General features: G+C 41.2%; 1 protein-coding gene across 2 annotated transcripts in view; it reads left to right on the top strand.

Moving 5' to 3' along the window:
- The window catches only part of Nachralpha1 (nicotinic acetylcholine receptor alpha1), a 214,094-nt gene that overhangs the window by 135,376 nt on the left and 61,818 nt on the right, over window positions 1-16,900 (top strand). For both annotated transcript variants that reach the window (XM_076427713.1, XM_076427712.1), the window contains exons 3-4: window positions 187-231; window positions 9,816-9,925. In XM_076427713.1, coding sequence (XP_076283828.1) covers window positions 187-231; window positions 9,816-9,925 — 155 coding nt within the window. The remainder of the gene's footprint in view (window positions 1-186; window positions 232-9,815; window positions 9,926-16,900) is intronic.

Raw genomic sequence — 16,900 nt, 5'->3', positions numbered from 1 at the left:
TAAGATGATTTGTTGGGTTTTTCGATCGCCGAGAGGTTCCTTTCCTCTTCCGCTCCACCTACCGTCAGCTCGGCATCTCTTCAAAACCCAATAAATCCGTCCCCCCGGTAACTAGAAACACTCGAGACTGCGGAGTGCACTCTGGAAATACGATCTTCATTCTGTTCTTTTTGCTTTCTTTTCCAGAACCTGAAGAACCAGATCATGACGACGAACGTTTGGGTGGAACAAGTGAGTAATTACATCTACCTTGGCTCTCGTTAATATTTATTATCATTAGTTCATTGTGCGGGACGAACCCCATTAACGACGCACAATAGAGACAGCAAGAGATACATGAACATGGAGACATATACAGGGTGTCCCAGTTTCTTTTTCGCCAAACTTTACCAGATTCTGTAATGTCGTGTCGGAACAGTGCTCGGCAATATTTTATGAGCCGATTTCTGATGAAACCTTTTTTTGTCGGTCATCGTTCACATCGAAGGGGTGAAAACAGCCCTCAAAGTTAAGGGTCCACATTAGAGGGATAGAGGGATGGTTCATATTGAAAAGTTGTGAATTTTTTTATATGTAATAGACCCGCGGAAACACATTTCCGCGATCACTATTTGTTCAAACGATATCTTGAAAAATAGCACTTTCTCTTAGTTTTTCCAGTCCTGCGGCGACCTAACATTTCGCAGAAACAATATTACGTAAAGATAGAACGTTTGTTGACGCAGTTAAACCGATAATCATGCTTGAAAACGAAGGAAGCCAGACGACCATCGAGCTCCGTCTCTGGCCCCAGAAGAAATGGACGAACCCGTTCTCTTCCATTTTCTCATCCGACGGTCAGCTGTCCCCCCGCGAATCTGCTCGTTGAAGTTAACGAACCATGATGTTCTCGATTCGCGAAACAACTCCCAGTTGCTGTAAGGGATGCAACTCCTTTCGCCTGGAGCATAGGACGAGAGGCAAGTCGAGTCGAGACGATTGGGGAAGAGTAGTTCGGTGGACCAGGGAAACGCGATTTTCTCGATAACGATAGCTCGGCCGAGGCAAAGGGGCGGGTGCACGATAGATAAAACAGAGGAAAGAGAAGTAAATCCAGGGACGGGCAGTGTCGCTTTGATCGACCGAGTCTCTTCCTTTCCAAAAGGAGAACGTTTGGAATTTCAAAGCAGCCGAATTTCATTTCCGTGCCTGTTGACGACGAATCGGAGTCGCGAAATGGTAATTGATCCGTATTGTCTATCTCTTTGCAATACCTCTTCCACCAGTAGGTCCCTCGGCTTTTCTGTGCTCTCGCATCACTGTCCGAAATATTTGAAAAAAAGATGCTGACCTCCACACACACAATCGCCATGATCTTGAGCCAAAGTGACTCTTCTAATAAGGAGAGCGTGTGGTCTTCGGGTTACCGATTGATTTGAAACTTATTGCACCCTTATAGAGTTCGTTCTTCTGTTTATGAATATATTACGAGATATTAACAATGAAAGTTTTATTGTCAATCAGAATACTGTTGTGTCACGCGATGTTCCAAGTGTGACCAATTATAGCGAGTAGAAATTTCATTTTTGTTTTAGTTAGTCACAATTTATACACAAAAATACATGACTATTTTAATTTTGGAACATTTTGAACATAATTAATTACGTAATTTTTACTACATATTACAAAAAAAACTGGAGTTTCTAGTTGCGTTTTTTCAAGGTTTAAATAGGGTTTCAAGTGGAGTTTTATGAATTCTCCATAAGAAGACGCGTTGAAATCTGCAAACTTTAAGTTGCTATAATTCTTAAACGGTGCAGTGAATCGAACCCAAACTTTGGTAATTGCATTAATTTAGCAAGAATTATATCTTGTCAAATTTTCAACATTTTTGTTGCGTTTTTATATACCTCCAGAACATCCTTAATGTATACGAAGTATTCACAGTAAATGAAGGTTCCCGGAAACAGCTGTTCGCTGAAAAACAAAATAGATTTGATTAGTTCGTAGGCGGTCAGTACCCCAATTTCAATTCGAGCTGCACGCGGAACAAGATACCGAGCGGAAGTCGAGCCTTATCTCGGCCGAGAATCGTAATTGAAATCGCATTCGACTTGCGCGTCCGGACGTAATTTCGTAGAACAGAAACCGCGTTCCGACTCCCATTTTCCTCGGGGCGAAATTCGTGGTGTCAAGGTAGGCTGATGGCTCGAGAGCGTGTTAGCTCGGGACTAATTTTTTTTTTTTTGCCGGGAGCGTCTGCCTGGAATCAGCAGCCAGGCAATTGGCAGAGCACAGCCGGCTGTTGGTTTTTCTCCTCCCGGCATTCTTCTCTCGGTTGGCTCCGGTCTCGATCGTTTGTCCGCGTCAATAGACCTAGCGCCTCTTTTTCTTGCATCGGACGTAGAAGAGCGATGCTTGCCAAGCAGCTGGCCCGGCTACAAGGTAGCAGGCAAGACGTGGCCAGGTTGCGCTGCCAACAGAAGCGCCTGCTCTTTATCAGTCCCGAGGCCGAATTGTTTGCAATCATTGGACGACGAACAAGCTTTCTTCGAAACTGTCGGCCACTCTCGTGAACCGTGCTCAGACCCATGTCGACCCTTAATTCCAAAAACGCAGCTTCGCGTGAATCGATCGTCGCGCGTCGATTTGCGATGAATCATCGTCGATGATGAATAGACAGCGAATCTTTATGCAAAATAAAAATCTTTTCTACCTGAATTGCAACAAACCTCTTAAATATGTTCTTCTCTCTTAATATGTTCGACAGGTTAAAAAATAATATAAAAGTATTTTAGAATTCGTCTAATGTTTTCAATGTCTTAAATTGCACCTACCGATTCTTGTCATAAATGCATAAAATCCGCAGTCTAATGATGATCAACACGGATACAAATACAGTATTTGTCATAATTAGACTGCGGATTTTATGCATTTATGGCAAAAATGGGTAGGTACAATTTAAAGCCGTGGACACGTTAAAAATATCTAAGGACATCAATGTATTAGCTTCAGCTTAATAGGATAATTGAAAGAAAAATACAATTTTTATTTGGCTCCTGTATCCTGCAATCAATGTCAACATTTTTTTTTTGCATAAAGATCCGCAATCTAGTCATAATTCAATCAAAAACCCCTCTATACTTTCTTAAACCTTAGATATGTAAGGGTGTATAAAAAGTAAAGGTCATCTAGGGGTGAATCTACACCTCAGGATCGGTGGACATTTGTAAAAGAAACTTGCCATAAAATTGTGTACAACAAAGAAAATTGTTATTAAAGGACTAACTTCATGAATTGTGCACCTGATCAAGTTCCCAACGGGCATACCAACAATTGGCAGTTCCGTTCCCTGAAGAAGCAGCGTGTTCTCGCGATCAATCACGGTAATCACGTATACGCGGACGTAACAACTAGTGTTTCCAGGAAACATGATGCGTCGGTAGGCATCGCGAAGGTAAATCTGATTGGTGGCGCGTCATGCGGGCACGTTCTCTGAAGTCGGCAGCCGTTTTTGTCAGGCTCCGTCGACTAGCACTCGACGTCTTCCGACGCGACGGCGAAATAAGCTGGCAATCTTCGACGTGCTCGAACGTCGTCGTCACGCCTGCGAATATCCTCTCTGGGATTCAGTCCGCGTATCTTTCCGCGCTGGTTGCGGATTCGTCGGGAACCGTCACATCGGACCGCTCGCGCGCGGTGCGAAATACGCGAATTTCCAGATATCCGCGGGTGCAAAGGGTTACGTGAAACCTCCGCAAGCGGCCGTGAACCCCTAAATCGAGCGCGCAATTTCGACCGCAACCGCTCGAAAGCCGAGTCTTCGAGGCCGATAGCTTTCCGATAACATGACAGCTCTCGCCCGTGCTCGCGTGGATACACTAAGCAAGTCAAAGAGTTCGCGTTCCAACAGTGCCTCGCATCGATTTTCGCTTTATATTCGCGCAACGGCCGCGTCCCATTGCGATTATGTTTAATTTCGCTCGCTGCTCGCCGCCGCGCCGCTCTGATCGCGTAGAAATATCGAATCCGCCCGTTTCCGTCGCACCACGCTTCGAGCACAAACTTTCCTTCCACCTCGCATTCATTTTTCCCCAGCCAGGTTTATTGCCTCGCATACGCCGCACTTTCTGCCGCTTATGGTCGCACCGCGCATCTGCGCCGCGAGATTACTTGCTCCCGTGTATACGGGGTGATTCAAGTGGTTGTTTCGAGATACGGTTTCTTTCGCAACCCCTTCACTGTCGAGTGTCGTGGATTTTTGCGAAGGTCGGTCGAACATTTCTTTCTATATAGCCAAAATTTGAAATTTCTACCCCTCTTTTCTTTTTGAAGTTGCCACAGCACAGTGTGTCTTAAGGGGCCTGTTCACGATCAAGCATTTTGCGCAAAAATTGTTGTGAAGCATGAGGCAGCTCTTTAATTTACCGGACTCGAAATTTGCGCTTTTCTCCTACGAATTATGATGTATTTGGTATGTAACCCGGTGGATTTGTACCTGGCGCGGATGCAGATCGAAGTTTCGAACCTCTAGGCATTGTTGCGCAAAATACTTGATCGTGAATAGTATAAATATTGAATGATTATCTCTTTAATAACCTGTACAATTGTAATAAAGACGAGAGAGGTTGGAGAAACGGTTCAATTCTGAGCTGCCGAATCCCGAATCGGGATCAGTGTGTGCCCTGTGCACCGTCAAAGAAATGAACTGCGATTCGGAAGCGGAGGCCTCTCAAGTCACGTGTACGCGAGTGAATCATTCGAAGAGCCCGTAAAAATTTACAGTTTCTCCGTCGAACAATAAATTTACGTCACAGCGTTATTCACATTCAGATTCGCGGACCGCCCGCCGGCCGTGAAAAAGGCGTTTCGATGGAGCCGTACGACATCGTAAAACTGGCAAAGAGAAAAACACGACGCCAATTTGCCGGCTATACTCTCCTCCAACCGCGCCTGAGGAACCGCTTTCGATATCGGTCTCGAAAACTCTCAACAACCACGGCTCCTCGTGCCGTCGCAGTCGAGCAACGAGTTATCGATCCATGATTATACCGGATACATTGCATTCTATTTGCGACCGCCTCTCAAAACGCTGTTTTCTATAAAGTGGTCCACGATACTGTTTCATAGTTCCCTCCTAAAGGGCCATGCTTATCTAATCAGATGAAAAGAAACCTGATTTTAGGAATTTTATCTGAGAAAATCGGCCGATCTCTTCTCCAAGGTTATTCAGGGTGTCCCAAAATTCGTGAACTTCCCGAAACGTGGTGGTTCCTGAGACCATTTCAAGCGACATTTTCCTTTGCAAAAATGTTATCCGCGGCTTTGTTTAGGAGTTATTAAAGAAAAACACGGACCAATCAGAGCGCGACCTAGACGCGAGTTACCACAGTCGGCCAATAGACAGTTGGCGCGCCGGGCCGACTGTGGCAACTCGCGTCTAGGTCGCGCTCTGATTGGTCCGTGGTTTTTCGTTAATAACTCCTAAACAAAGCCAGCCGCGGATAACATTTTTGCAAAGGAAAATGTCGCTTGAAATGGTCTCAGGAACCACTACCTTCCGGGATTTTCACGAATTTTGGGACACCCTATATACAACTCTGGAAACCTAATACGGGTCAGAGTTAGGAAAAAATTTTTATTGAAATAAAATTGGGTAAAATTGGGTTTTTTCTAAGTGGGTTTTAAATCCACTTTATTCGAAATTTTTATTTCAATAAAATTTTTGCCCAACTCTGAATACGGTGTATTCAAAATTTCTTGTTGTTTACAAGTTATACACGTATTGCAAATTGCAACGTTTACAATGAATCTGCAGGAATTGATACTCGAGTTTGATAATCGAAAATACATTATTCGAAGTACAATGGAATTTGATGTTATCTTGACTTTCACCCTCGTATATTATTCTCAAATTCTATTCGACATCTCATATTTTAAACAAATACATATTAAACGGAACACCAGAGTAGGGGAACAACAAACTTCGCAGTATCTAGAAACTGTATTGTCACTTGAACGACGAACAAGGTTAATTGCAGTCTGTATATTTTATCGATTAAATGTTGTTTTAAAATCAACAACCTAGTTGCAACATTTGTAAGCGACTAAAAAGGAAGCCAAGCAATATCGACATACGCAGATGCATGTAGACACACTTTTAGTAGAACATGATATCTGAACAAAATGTTCGACATCTCTATTTTTTTACGTCTGCAGTGATCTACTTTGAAAGTGTTAGAATATTGATCGACACAACGAAATTTTACACACACGGGCTGTGTACTCTAAAATGGAGAATTCGTATATTCAGACAGATTCTAGAAAACAGTTGTTTACGTAAAAGATGTATAAAAGATTATAACACCCATTTGTAAAATACATTTTTGCTGACAATTTTTATCTAATATCAACATCGCTGTTACGAAGGTAACTGTTGATTTTTGAAATGCTTTCTAACAAATCCACTTTTTGACTGCCGCGTCAGTCTCGTGTATGAGCGACACAGTTCTATTGATTTTAAAGGAACATAAAAAACTGGGCTGAAAAAAATTTCCTCTTTTCAATCAAGAAACTCAGGGTGACTTTTATATCTCGATAGAAAAGCAAAACAGAAAAAATCCAATTATTATAGTGTATGCTACCGTGAAACTATACAACCGTTTTTTTCATGTACCGAATAGTTCACATGTATTGGGTTGACAAGAAAGTAATTTCGATATTTTAAGGTGAAATAAAACCGAATTTCTTTATTCAAGCGACGAACTTTAATCAACAAAGTATTTTTTTTATTTATTCTTTTTGGCAAAAGATTGTACAAAGTATTTTGTATTTTTGATTATACAAAAAATTTGTATAAAGATTGTCGAATAAAAAATTTGGCTCTATTTCACCTTAAAATACCGAAATTACTTTCTTACCAACCCAATAATTTGGGTGATATACTTTTCAGCTGAATCATTCTGTATCGGAAATAGGGGTTTCAATCTTTGGAAAAGATCGCCCGTTTCCTCGAACGGTCCTCTGCATTTGGACGATCTTGTACTGCCTCCGGTGTTCTCTCTGCGATCGATGCACGGCTCTTCGAAACGAGAAAAAAAGAATGTGGGAGGTCGATTAAAAGTCTCGGGCTGAATTCAGCGGAATAGAGAGCCAATCGTTCTTCGTTTTGGCGACAAGTCTTCCGTTTGGCGATCGTTCAAGCCTCGGGAACCGAAGTCGTCTCGCGTGCACGCATCCGTAATTGATTTACACTACGGCAGGAGGAACCGCGCTGCATTTTTGTCGAACGCCTGACCCGAGCACCGAACACCGTTAATTGCGACCGGAATAATTCACGTTCCACCAAAAATCAATAAGTCTCCGCGAACTTCGTTGGCCATACGTTTCATCTAAATTCCAAATTTTTGGTAGCAGTCCAAATCGTTAATTATTTCTATAAGATTCAATAACGAGATCAATGTTGATCTCGAAAAAGCAGGTTCGAACAGAGGAAAAATTTATCCATAACCTTTTCAAAGCATCCTTTTTGCCCCGCTTATATTAGCTTGCCGAGTTGTCGATGTTGTTGTATGCGTCAAATCTTGTAATCGAATTTCAAACCACTTCCCGATGAGCTAGAGACTTGAAACTTTAAACATAGCTCAGCACTGGATAACAATGCTATATTAAAAAACAAATTTTAAAAAAAATTGTGCGTCTAGGAGAAAAAATTTTAATATTAACCGTAACACCTTGTCGCGCGACGCTCTGTAGTACATCATCGCGTTCAGCGATCCCCACCCCGCGCGCCAGCGCTCCCCACTCCACTACGCGTTCCCACTCCGACTCATCCCCACTCCACTGATCCACTCCGCACCGAAGGAGCTGAGTGTGGTTTTCCGTTCATTCAGTTCCATTTCGCACAATTTCGGACTCCCTCAAGAGACGTCGTCTCTAGGAATCATCCCCTCATTCTATCTCGCGTATTTCCATATCTTGCGTTTCTATATATTACTATTTTACATCTTGCATTCCATTTAAAAAAGACTAAAAAGTAGAAAATGGAAAAATATATAAAAAAACTTTTTATAAACCACGCTTATATTAAAATGCACTAGAAAGGAGAAAATAATTTTTTTAGACATTAGTCACTATAAATAAAAGCGTGGAGCGCCAAACTATATTGACGTAATCTTCGTGGGCGCCCCACGCTTTTATTTATAGTCACTAATGCCAAAAATTATTTTCTCCTTTTTAGTGCATTTTAATATAAGCGGTAGTTTTTAAAAAGTTCTTTTTATATATTTTTTTATTTAATATTTGTAACCTAAGTTTCATTTCCTTTTGTTTCCTTTCTCCTTCTTTCTCTCCTCACTCTACTCTCTAATGTATATCATGTTGTAATAAATCTTATAGAGTTCCTAATATAAAAAAATACTATAAAAAAAATTGAATGGATACAGACATGACTGCAACGAAATCGGAAAAGCACCCGCCATACGCTAAAACCGATTTATTCAGACTCTGTAGGGAATGCGTCAAATCGACTCACGGGACGAAGGTTATGTTTCGGAAGTTAGAGTATAACGGGTCCAAAACAAACCATGAAAAACGACTGTACGATGACGCAATTAAGTACTTTCCCCGGCGTTGAAATCGATCGGTATCGTTGGATCGAACGAAGCGTTGACACCAAACAAAAAAAAAAAAAAAGAAAACAAACCTCCGCGAAGAGAGAGTTGGAATTTTTTTCCGGTTATCCGGGACCAACTGCAGCAGCCAATTATTCGGCCCGCATCGATTTGTCGCGGCGAAGTCAGGGAAGGTGGTTGCGTGCCCGACGAGGCATACCGCTGGAAACGATGACACCGATGCCGAACACGCTGGAAACACCGATGAAATGAGGGCCGACCCTCGGATTCGTTTAATGCCGCTCGAAACTTTATGAAACTTCCGTGAGCGTGCCGGTTCATCGTTGCTGGGTTTTTCTACGATAGCGCGAACGGCCATGAAAAATTCAGTGCTGTTGCATGTTCATGTTTTCGCAGGCTGTCTACTTTTTCGTGCATACAAGGGGTGTAAAAAGTATTCGTACGCCCTTTAAAATTGGATAACTTTTTGATAATTGTATCAAACGACCTGATTTTTTATAATCAATTAGAAGCATTGGTTTACGAAATAATGTTCAAAAAAGATTTTCTAAAAATTACAATTTACAAGGTTACATACAAAAATGAAAAGGCATTTTTTAAAACTTTTTATTTGGGCCCTTAAAGAAAATTTTAAAAGTAATGCCTTTTCTATTTTTGCATGTAACCTTGTAAATTATAATTTTTGGACAATCTTTTTTGCATATCATTTTGTAAACCAATGCTTCTAATCGAGTATAAAAAATCAGGTCGTTTGCTACAATTTCAAAGAAGTTATCCTATTTTAATGGGCGTACGAATACTTTTTACACCCACTGTATATTTCATGCATCAAAGTTGCACTAGCACTTTAAATTTCATCTACTCAATTTACTCATAAACAATCAATTTGGAAAAAATTAAATTGACTCACTGCGGGTATTTCTCGAAGTACTTTCATTCTGGGCGTGGTTCTGTCTTCAGGAGTGGAACGATTATAAGTTGAAGTGGAACCCGGAGGGCTATGAAAAATTCAGTGCTGTTACATGTTCATGTTTTCGCAGGCTGTCTACTTTTTGCGCATATATTTCATGCATCAAAGTTGCACTAGCACTTTAAATTTCATCAACTCGATTCTTTCGTAAACAATCAATTTAAAAAAATTAATTTGACTCGCTGCGGGTATTTCTCGAAATATTTTCATTTTGGGCATGGTTCTGTTTTCAGGAGTGGAACGATTATAAGTTGAAGTGGAACCCGGACGACTATGGCGGTGTCGACACTCTCCATGTGCCGTCGGAACACATATGGCTGCCAGACATTGTTCTTTACAACAAGTAAGTCTGTTTCATCTTATTGGGTCGTAAAAGAAATTCGTTCGGTTATCTTCAATATTTTCTTTTCATTTATTAAGAAAGAAATGAAATAAGTGATTTTAAATCGCTTCTGAAACGAGTCACAACTAAATTGTTAAAATCGAAAAATATTTATATTTGCAACCGAACGAATTTTTTTTATATTCCCGTACACTTAAATTCTATCGCCGTACAGTATTTTATAATTGTTTGTAGCCGGTAGAGCAAATGAGTTTGCATTGACTATACGTCAACAATTAAGGTCCGTTTCTCTAATTTTTCTGGAATTTACTTTTAAGTATCATTTTGTCATCTTTCTCATGTGTAGGTATCTTCATGATGTGTTTATTAATATTGTTAGTAACTCATTCAATAAAATCGTCCTACTGGTTCTCATCGAAACAGCTTGTGCGACCGCACGAGATTAAGAACATAAACGCTTCCGAAAGTCGATCGCTAATGAAAAAACGATAAAGTACACCAGCAGAAACTGAAAACAATTTTCCGCACAACATCTTGTATGAATGGATGCTGCCCGCCTCGCGGAAGCAATTTGTTCGACCGATTTTATTTTTACAATCGGAAATGGTCACCCTAAACAGCTCCTCGATACGATCGCGGTGGATATTACGAAGCTTCCTGTTCAATCTCGGTCACCGTTGTCGTTTCTAATTTTATAAGCTCTACACCACTCTTCTTCTCTCCCATTTCGAGAAATTGACGTGTCCTTTGCTAGGAATCACTCGAATTGAAAAAGGAAACGATACAACATCAATTTATGTGAATGTACAAATAGGAAATATATAATCAGTTTTTAAGAGTACAATTATATTCGTTAATACTACTTGAAAATTCACACATTTCGTGTTTCTGCAGACCGTAAAACGTTTTGCAGTAAAGTCATGACGTAAGAAAAACTCTCGAGACTTGTTTCTTAGAGCGTGTAGTTCCACAATTTTTTACCGATAAATCACGGCGACAAAGTACGAATAAATGGAGTTTTCCGGGCTGCATATTGAGCAGAGAGTCATGGACGGTGATATTCTAGAAAGAGTGGTTCTGCCATTCCGGCCATCCTTTCGGGTTAATCTGGTCCAAGTTGATCCCCTTTTCTCCCATTCTTTCGGTGATGGCGGGCGTGTATCGGGCCGGTTGCGGAACAGCTAGTCGTCCGTCACCTTGGTCCCGGCCATAGTTCATAGGATTTTAGCGCGGTGGAAAGTGCGGAGGACAGTATCTCGTAAACCTACCCTGGAATATTCGAGGGTGGTACGTGACGTTTTCACCGGCATCCGGTAAGGCCATTTTGAAAATCCACGGCCGGTGGAACGGGTCACATACGTCCCGCGTATACTCCCGCCGGCTAACGCTGAGAAATAGGATGTAGTTCGCTTCGTGGATGTCACTTTTACGATGAAGCTGGGTCGCAGAACCGACCCCGAACAACGTCGTTCGCTCAACAATGATGCCTTGTGGTCGCACCGCAGACTTCGCCCACCTTTGCGGCTGATGAACCGCGATCCGCGTTGTCCTGCTAAAACCGAATTCACGCTTCTAGACGTCTAATAACACCGGAACAATCACACAATAAGTATGTAGGGTAAGGTTACTCAAGTCGTACCAATGCTTAAGTCGTACCACTTGAATTTTGAACGAACTACGGCGACAACAGAACATACATACAAGTCAACCAAGTTGCTTTACGTATTATTGTCTACCATAAACCAACCTCATTATAAATCCTGTTATCAAGTAAGTTTATTTCGGTTTTCTTATAATTTTCTGCATATGTTTGGTAGTTAATCTTGCAAGTAAATTATTGATAAAACTATGTTCCTTATTAAATATAAATTCAGTACAATTTACATAATCGTTTGATCGAAACGAAATCGTATGAATTATGTGGTACGACTTGAGCAACCTAACCCTAATTTGTTTTTTAAAAAATCAAAGAGCGACACAAAAACAAGGGGTGTGGGTCCCTCGAATTCAGCTCAAATTTTTATGCCAGAGATCACGGCCAAAGTCGATTCCGTCTGAAACTGGTTCGTAAAATCACCCCTTGAAATATAAGACAACTGAACACCCTGTACACGACCCTGCAAAGAACAATGAACCCCGCAAGCGTATCCAGCCGAGAAAAAGTTTGATCCAGCATAAAGTGGCAGTCTCGGTATGAAACAACTTTTATTTCGAACATCTCTCCTCCACTTGAAAACCGTAGGAGTTATTCGAGTGGGTTGTCTTGGGTGACAGTATATCGCGAGAATTACCATTTCATCGCAGAGAATCTCTGTAGCGGCGATCCATCGCAAAAATTGATGTCTCCGCGGAGAGATTAATAATTCAATCCCTCTCGAGTGGCTGTCCGTTCAAAGCGCGGCGAGGCAATCAAGAAACTTTTATCTGGCCGACACAGCGCCCGCGACCAAGTTATTAAACAGCGAATTGTCGGCGACAGAGGCCCGAAATTCGATAAAGTGGTCAAAGGTACGCCATTGTCAAAGGAGCTGGGTCGCCGGGGTCTTGGGTCCGTGTCAAACGAACGACGCCCATCGAGATTCACCCACCTAAACAACAACGTATTATTATATTGGCGAGATATATCCCTCCCTCTGATACGATCTCGATCTCGATATCCTGTAATCGGAAGAATTGCATCGGGACGACCCGGCTGGAACCGTTCCGCTGGATTTCGTTTCAAACAGCCACTTCCCTTTCACAGGAAACCCCACCGAATCTCGGTGAATTATTAATCGGATTCGAGTGTTCCATATAAATTACTTGGCCCCCTCTACCGGGTCGCGATCGAGGCCAAGCACGGCCAGGATGCATTTGCATGCTATCGGGCTGCAAAGCCTTGGTATACTTTGAGCCTTTTGAAGCGCCGCGCCCGGCCGCGCCGCCAGAACAATCGATCACCACCGTCGAGTAATTGAAACGGCGTATAGTGGTCGAAATGTCCGATCTAGTCGGGTCGAAATGAAAAAATGAAAAACAGTGCGTCGGAAAGCCCGTTTTCTCCGCTAAATTCCATTACTCGAGAATTACGTGATATCAAAGAATTTGCAGGATATAGAAGAGAGTAGATGGTATTGACATTGCAGTAACCTTGAAATTTTCACTGGAAATATGTATTTTTCAAGGTGACACCAAGACGTTCTCAAAACGCTAGACCACTTCTGTTTTTGCATAAACTATCGTCATGATATAAGCGTCCAAAGTTGATGTACCCACATTGTCATTATTCTTTGACATTTCCTATGTAACAATCTAACAATAGTTCTAGTGATCACGAAACCTTTCTTTTCTTCTCCGTGCTGTAAAGGCGACTTTCTGTGTAAAATGGATTATTGACAAAGGGCGCGTCGACGACAAAATGGTTGGAAAGCGAGATAGGTGCGAATGATCGCCGTTTCACGTGAAAGAAAGTGATTATCGATTTTCGGTAATAACTGCATGATTAACTCTTGCCCCGCGTATAAGTTCCTGGTTGACGCAGGCTCTCGGTGGGTAAGGGCTTCTAGCAGTTCTCGCCGGGTTCTTCATCAACTCTCAAGATACTCGGATAGGGTGAGAGCGGAGGAGATAGAGAGTGGGAGAGAGAAGGAAAGCGGAAGGGAGGTTCCCTTAGGTACCGAGAGTACATCAATTAAATCGAAGTCAAGTTGCCCTGGCGAGCTTTAATGGTCTCGTACCGTCTGATCTTCGACTTCCGACTTCTCTCTCTCTCTCTCTCTCTCTCTCTCTCTCTCTCTCTCTCTTGCTTTCTTGCTCCTTACCCGTTATTTTCACGCTTTAAGACTGCCGTACATACTTATCCTTGCCGTCAAGATTTTGCAGATATTCTTTCGTCCTATAAATGACTTTTAAAGAAATAGACAAATATTTTGAAGGTCATCTAAGTCATTGCCTATTATATATTAACCTGTGGAATAAATAAATTCGATCACAGCCATAATATTATACATGACTAGATCTTTATGCAAAATATACTATTTCTACTTGAATTGCAACAAACTGGGATGAAATAGCAATTTATTCTCTTTCTTTATATGTATGTTTAATAGGGTGAAAATAATATAACAGCATGTTTGAATTCTTCTAATCTTTTTACTCTTTTAAATTACACCTACTCATTTTTGCCATAAATGCATACAATCCACACGACATTCCGATCCAATAAATAAAAATTATTGTCCGAATAATGGTTTCGAATAATTTATAATAAAATACAAGAAAAGCAATTTAATTAAATTCTATTTAACCTCCCAGCTTCATTTAATTAAAACTCTTAATTGTTCAATGTTCCCGACATTTTGTAAATCTGTATAAATATTTTTCAGACTTGATTTGCCAAAAGTACTTATCTCGTCCACGCAACTCGATCACTGCTGCCATAAAAGAAAATTTTGTAAAGAACACGACTAAATGGAGAGCGAGGAACAAACACAATTTGATTACACAAACACCCAAGCTTTAGCTTTTATCAGAACTTAGGTAGAAGTGAAACGGTCAGCAAATATGACCGTGTATGGTAGTCTTTACTGCTTTGGGATGCGTGGAAGGGTAGTTCGGTCTGGGCAGCGTATTTCAATTTCCCGTGAATCCCTCGCACCGTCGAGGCCCGGTTTTCCATTCGCTGACGTCATGGCTTCTCGAATTTTAGCATTTCTCGAGGAAAACCGATCCCGGGGATCGATCCGCGGGACCGTAACGCGATACATTATGGAAAGGTCGGCCGTTGCAGAGCGTTGTTGACGAGCGTTCCCGCTCGTTTTCCGTTCTGCCTTCTTATTCTTTGTTGTCGAGAGCGCAAAGTGCCCTCGGTCCCGTCGAGTGTCGAACGCAGATACGATCGAGAGACCGACGAAGTCGAAAGACGAAACAAATTCTAGCTCGCCGGCGAAGATATCGAACGACGCACACTGGGAACAGTGAGTTTCAACGACCAATATGGTGCAGTGGTGCTCAAACTATTAGCGACTGAAATAAACATGAATTCACACTAAATTCATAAATTCCTTTTTACAGTCACACGTGTTCCCTCTCTTTTACTTCAAAATTTGTTAAAAAATTGCGGAATCACAGTAGATAACTTTTTTAGCCGAATTTTTAGCAATTTTGATGGAAATTTATGTATTGGATTGGCAAGAAAGTAATTTCGGCATTTGAAGGTGAAATGGAACCCAATTTTTTTATTCAAACAATGAACTTTAATCAATAAAATATTTTTCTCGTTTTGTACGATGACTTTTGCCATCTTTCTGGTAGCTTCACAATTCACAATTCACAATTAAAAAACTGATCCAAGTGCGATTTCAGGTCATCACATCATTTCATTTTAAAATACCGAAATTACTTTCTTGCCAACCCAATATAAATGACACAGATCCACAGAAACGTATTTTTAAATTCTCAATATAGACCCACATAAAAAAATTGTAAATTGTTCTCTGTAATTCCAACCAATTGCAATTTTTCCAAGACCACTCTCATTTGTTTACTTGTTGATCTTACGCAATCGTTTTGTTTCCGGTGTTCCATCATGAAACTTCTACTTGAAGGCACACTGCACAATCGCGACGCTGTTTGCCATTGCAAATTCCTCGACTCACTAGCTACATTGTTGTGGAACCACCGCCATTTTGTCGCAATGAGACATATCATGGTAATCTAAATAGCAATTCCGCTTGTTCTCGTGGTACCGGAGTGCAGTGCGTAATACTCTCTGTTACGAACATGTCTCCATATATGATCGCGAAGGGCTACCTGTTTGTTGTAAGCCTTCCGTATAATCCGATAGGATGAGTTGGGACGTAAATGCATTAACAATATGATGGTATATGTACGTATTATGTTATAAAGACTTTTCTTCAAAACCGATACTGTATAGCCGCTTAACTGCAGCCACGAGCTACAACGTATACTCTTAACACTCAGCTGATCAGGTGGACTGTGTCCGACATCCTATGAATCTTTTTAACCGAATGATTGATGGATATGATTATATTCATAACTATAATACGAATTTTATGCGCATACAATGTTCTCCTGCCTGTCAAATTCGATAGAATACTAGACATTATTTATTATCAGAGTTATACCCTATTCTATGTGTCATTTTTCTGATTAAAATGACACTAAACACGATATAATTTGAACTGTATTTAGTGGTTCAAAAAATAGTAGGCACTACATGATCTAAGAAACAGCACGGACCCGAGGATTCTCCTTAGATCAAGACTTCGCTGCACATGTATTATTATTTCCTCTGTATGCAATGTGACAGCTAGACTCCGGATGTTTATGCAAAATAAAAAGTTTGTGCAATTTACATTCTTCATTAATAACTTTAATGTGGTGAAAATAATATGTTAACACTCTAATTAAAGTCTTTTAATATTTTCACTGTTTTAAATTGCACTTTCTCATTTTTGTTATAAATGCATAAAATCCGGAGTCTAGTGATTGCGCACGATTTCATGTGACGGAGTTGTAGTGTGATCCTACCTTTAACAATTCCTCTCTTCTATTTAGCCAGCACTTAACGAGTTGCTGGTGGCTGAGGCGCGGTGTAGAGCCCGCAACAACGCTTCACCCCCTTTATGAGGCTGATTTGTATGTATACATGCAAATTAGGCGACACTCGATGAAAGTATTTGTCAGGGAGAGGCTCTCCGCGAAAAGAAAGTTTCCCTGTCGGGAAGTTTCCGTCGAAAAAGCTTTTTCAGGGGACGAGAAGTTTTCGAGAGGCCGTTGGCAAAGTTTTTCGCGGAAAATCGATAAACGTTACGAGGCTGAGCGTAGCGTCGAGGGTTCGAGGGCTCGCGTCGCGGGATTCCGGGTACAGAAGGTACACCGCCGCGTCAGATGAGATTTTATTAAGAAACGTGCCCGTGGTACATGCCGCAGAATCGATACCGGCGTATAATGTATATGTACATACTATTTTAT

The sequence above is a fragment of the Lasioglossum baleicum genome, chromosome 7 (assembly GCF_051020765.1).
Source record: "Lasioglossum baleicum chromosome 7, iyLasBale1, whole genome shotgun sequence".
Taxonomy (NCBI): Eukaryota; Metazoa; Arthropoda; class Insecta; order Hymenoptera; family Halictidae; genus Lasioglossum; species Lasioglossum baleicum.
The sequence above is the reverse complement of the archived record's forward strand: the minus strand, read 5'-3'. Positions and strand labels throughout refer to the sequence as shown.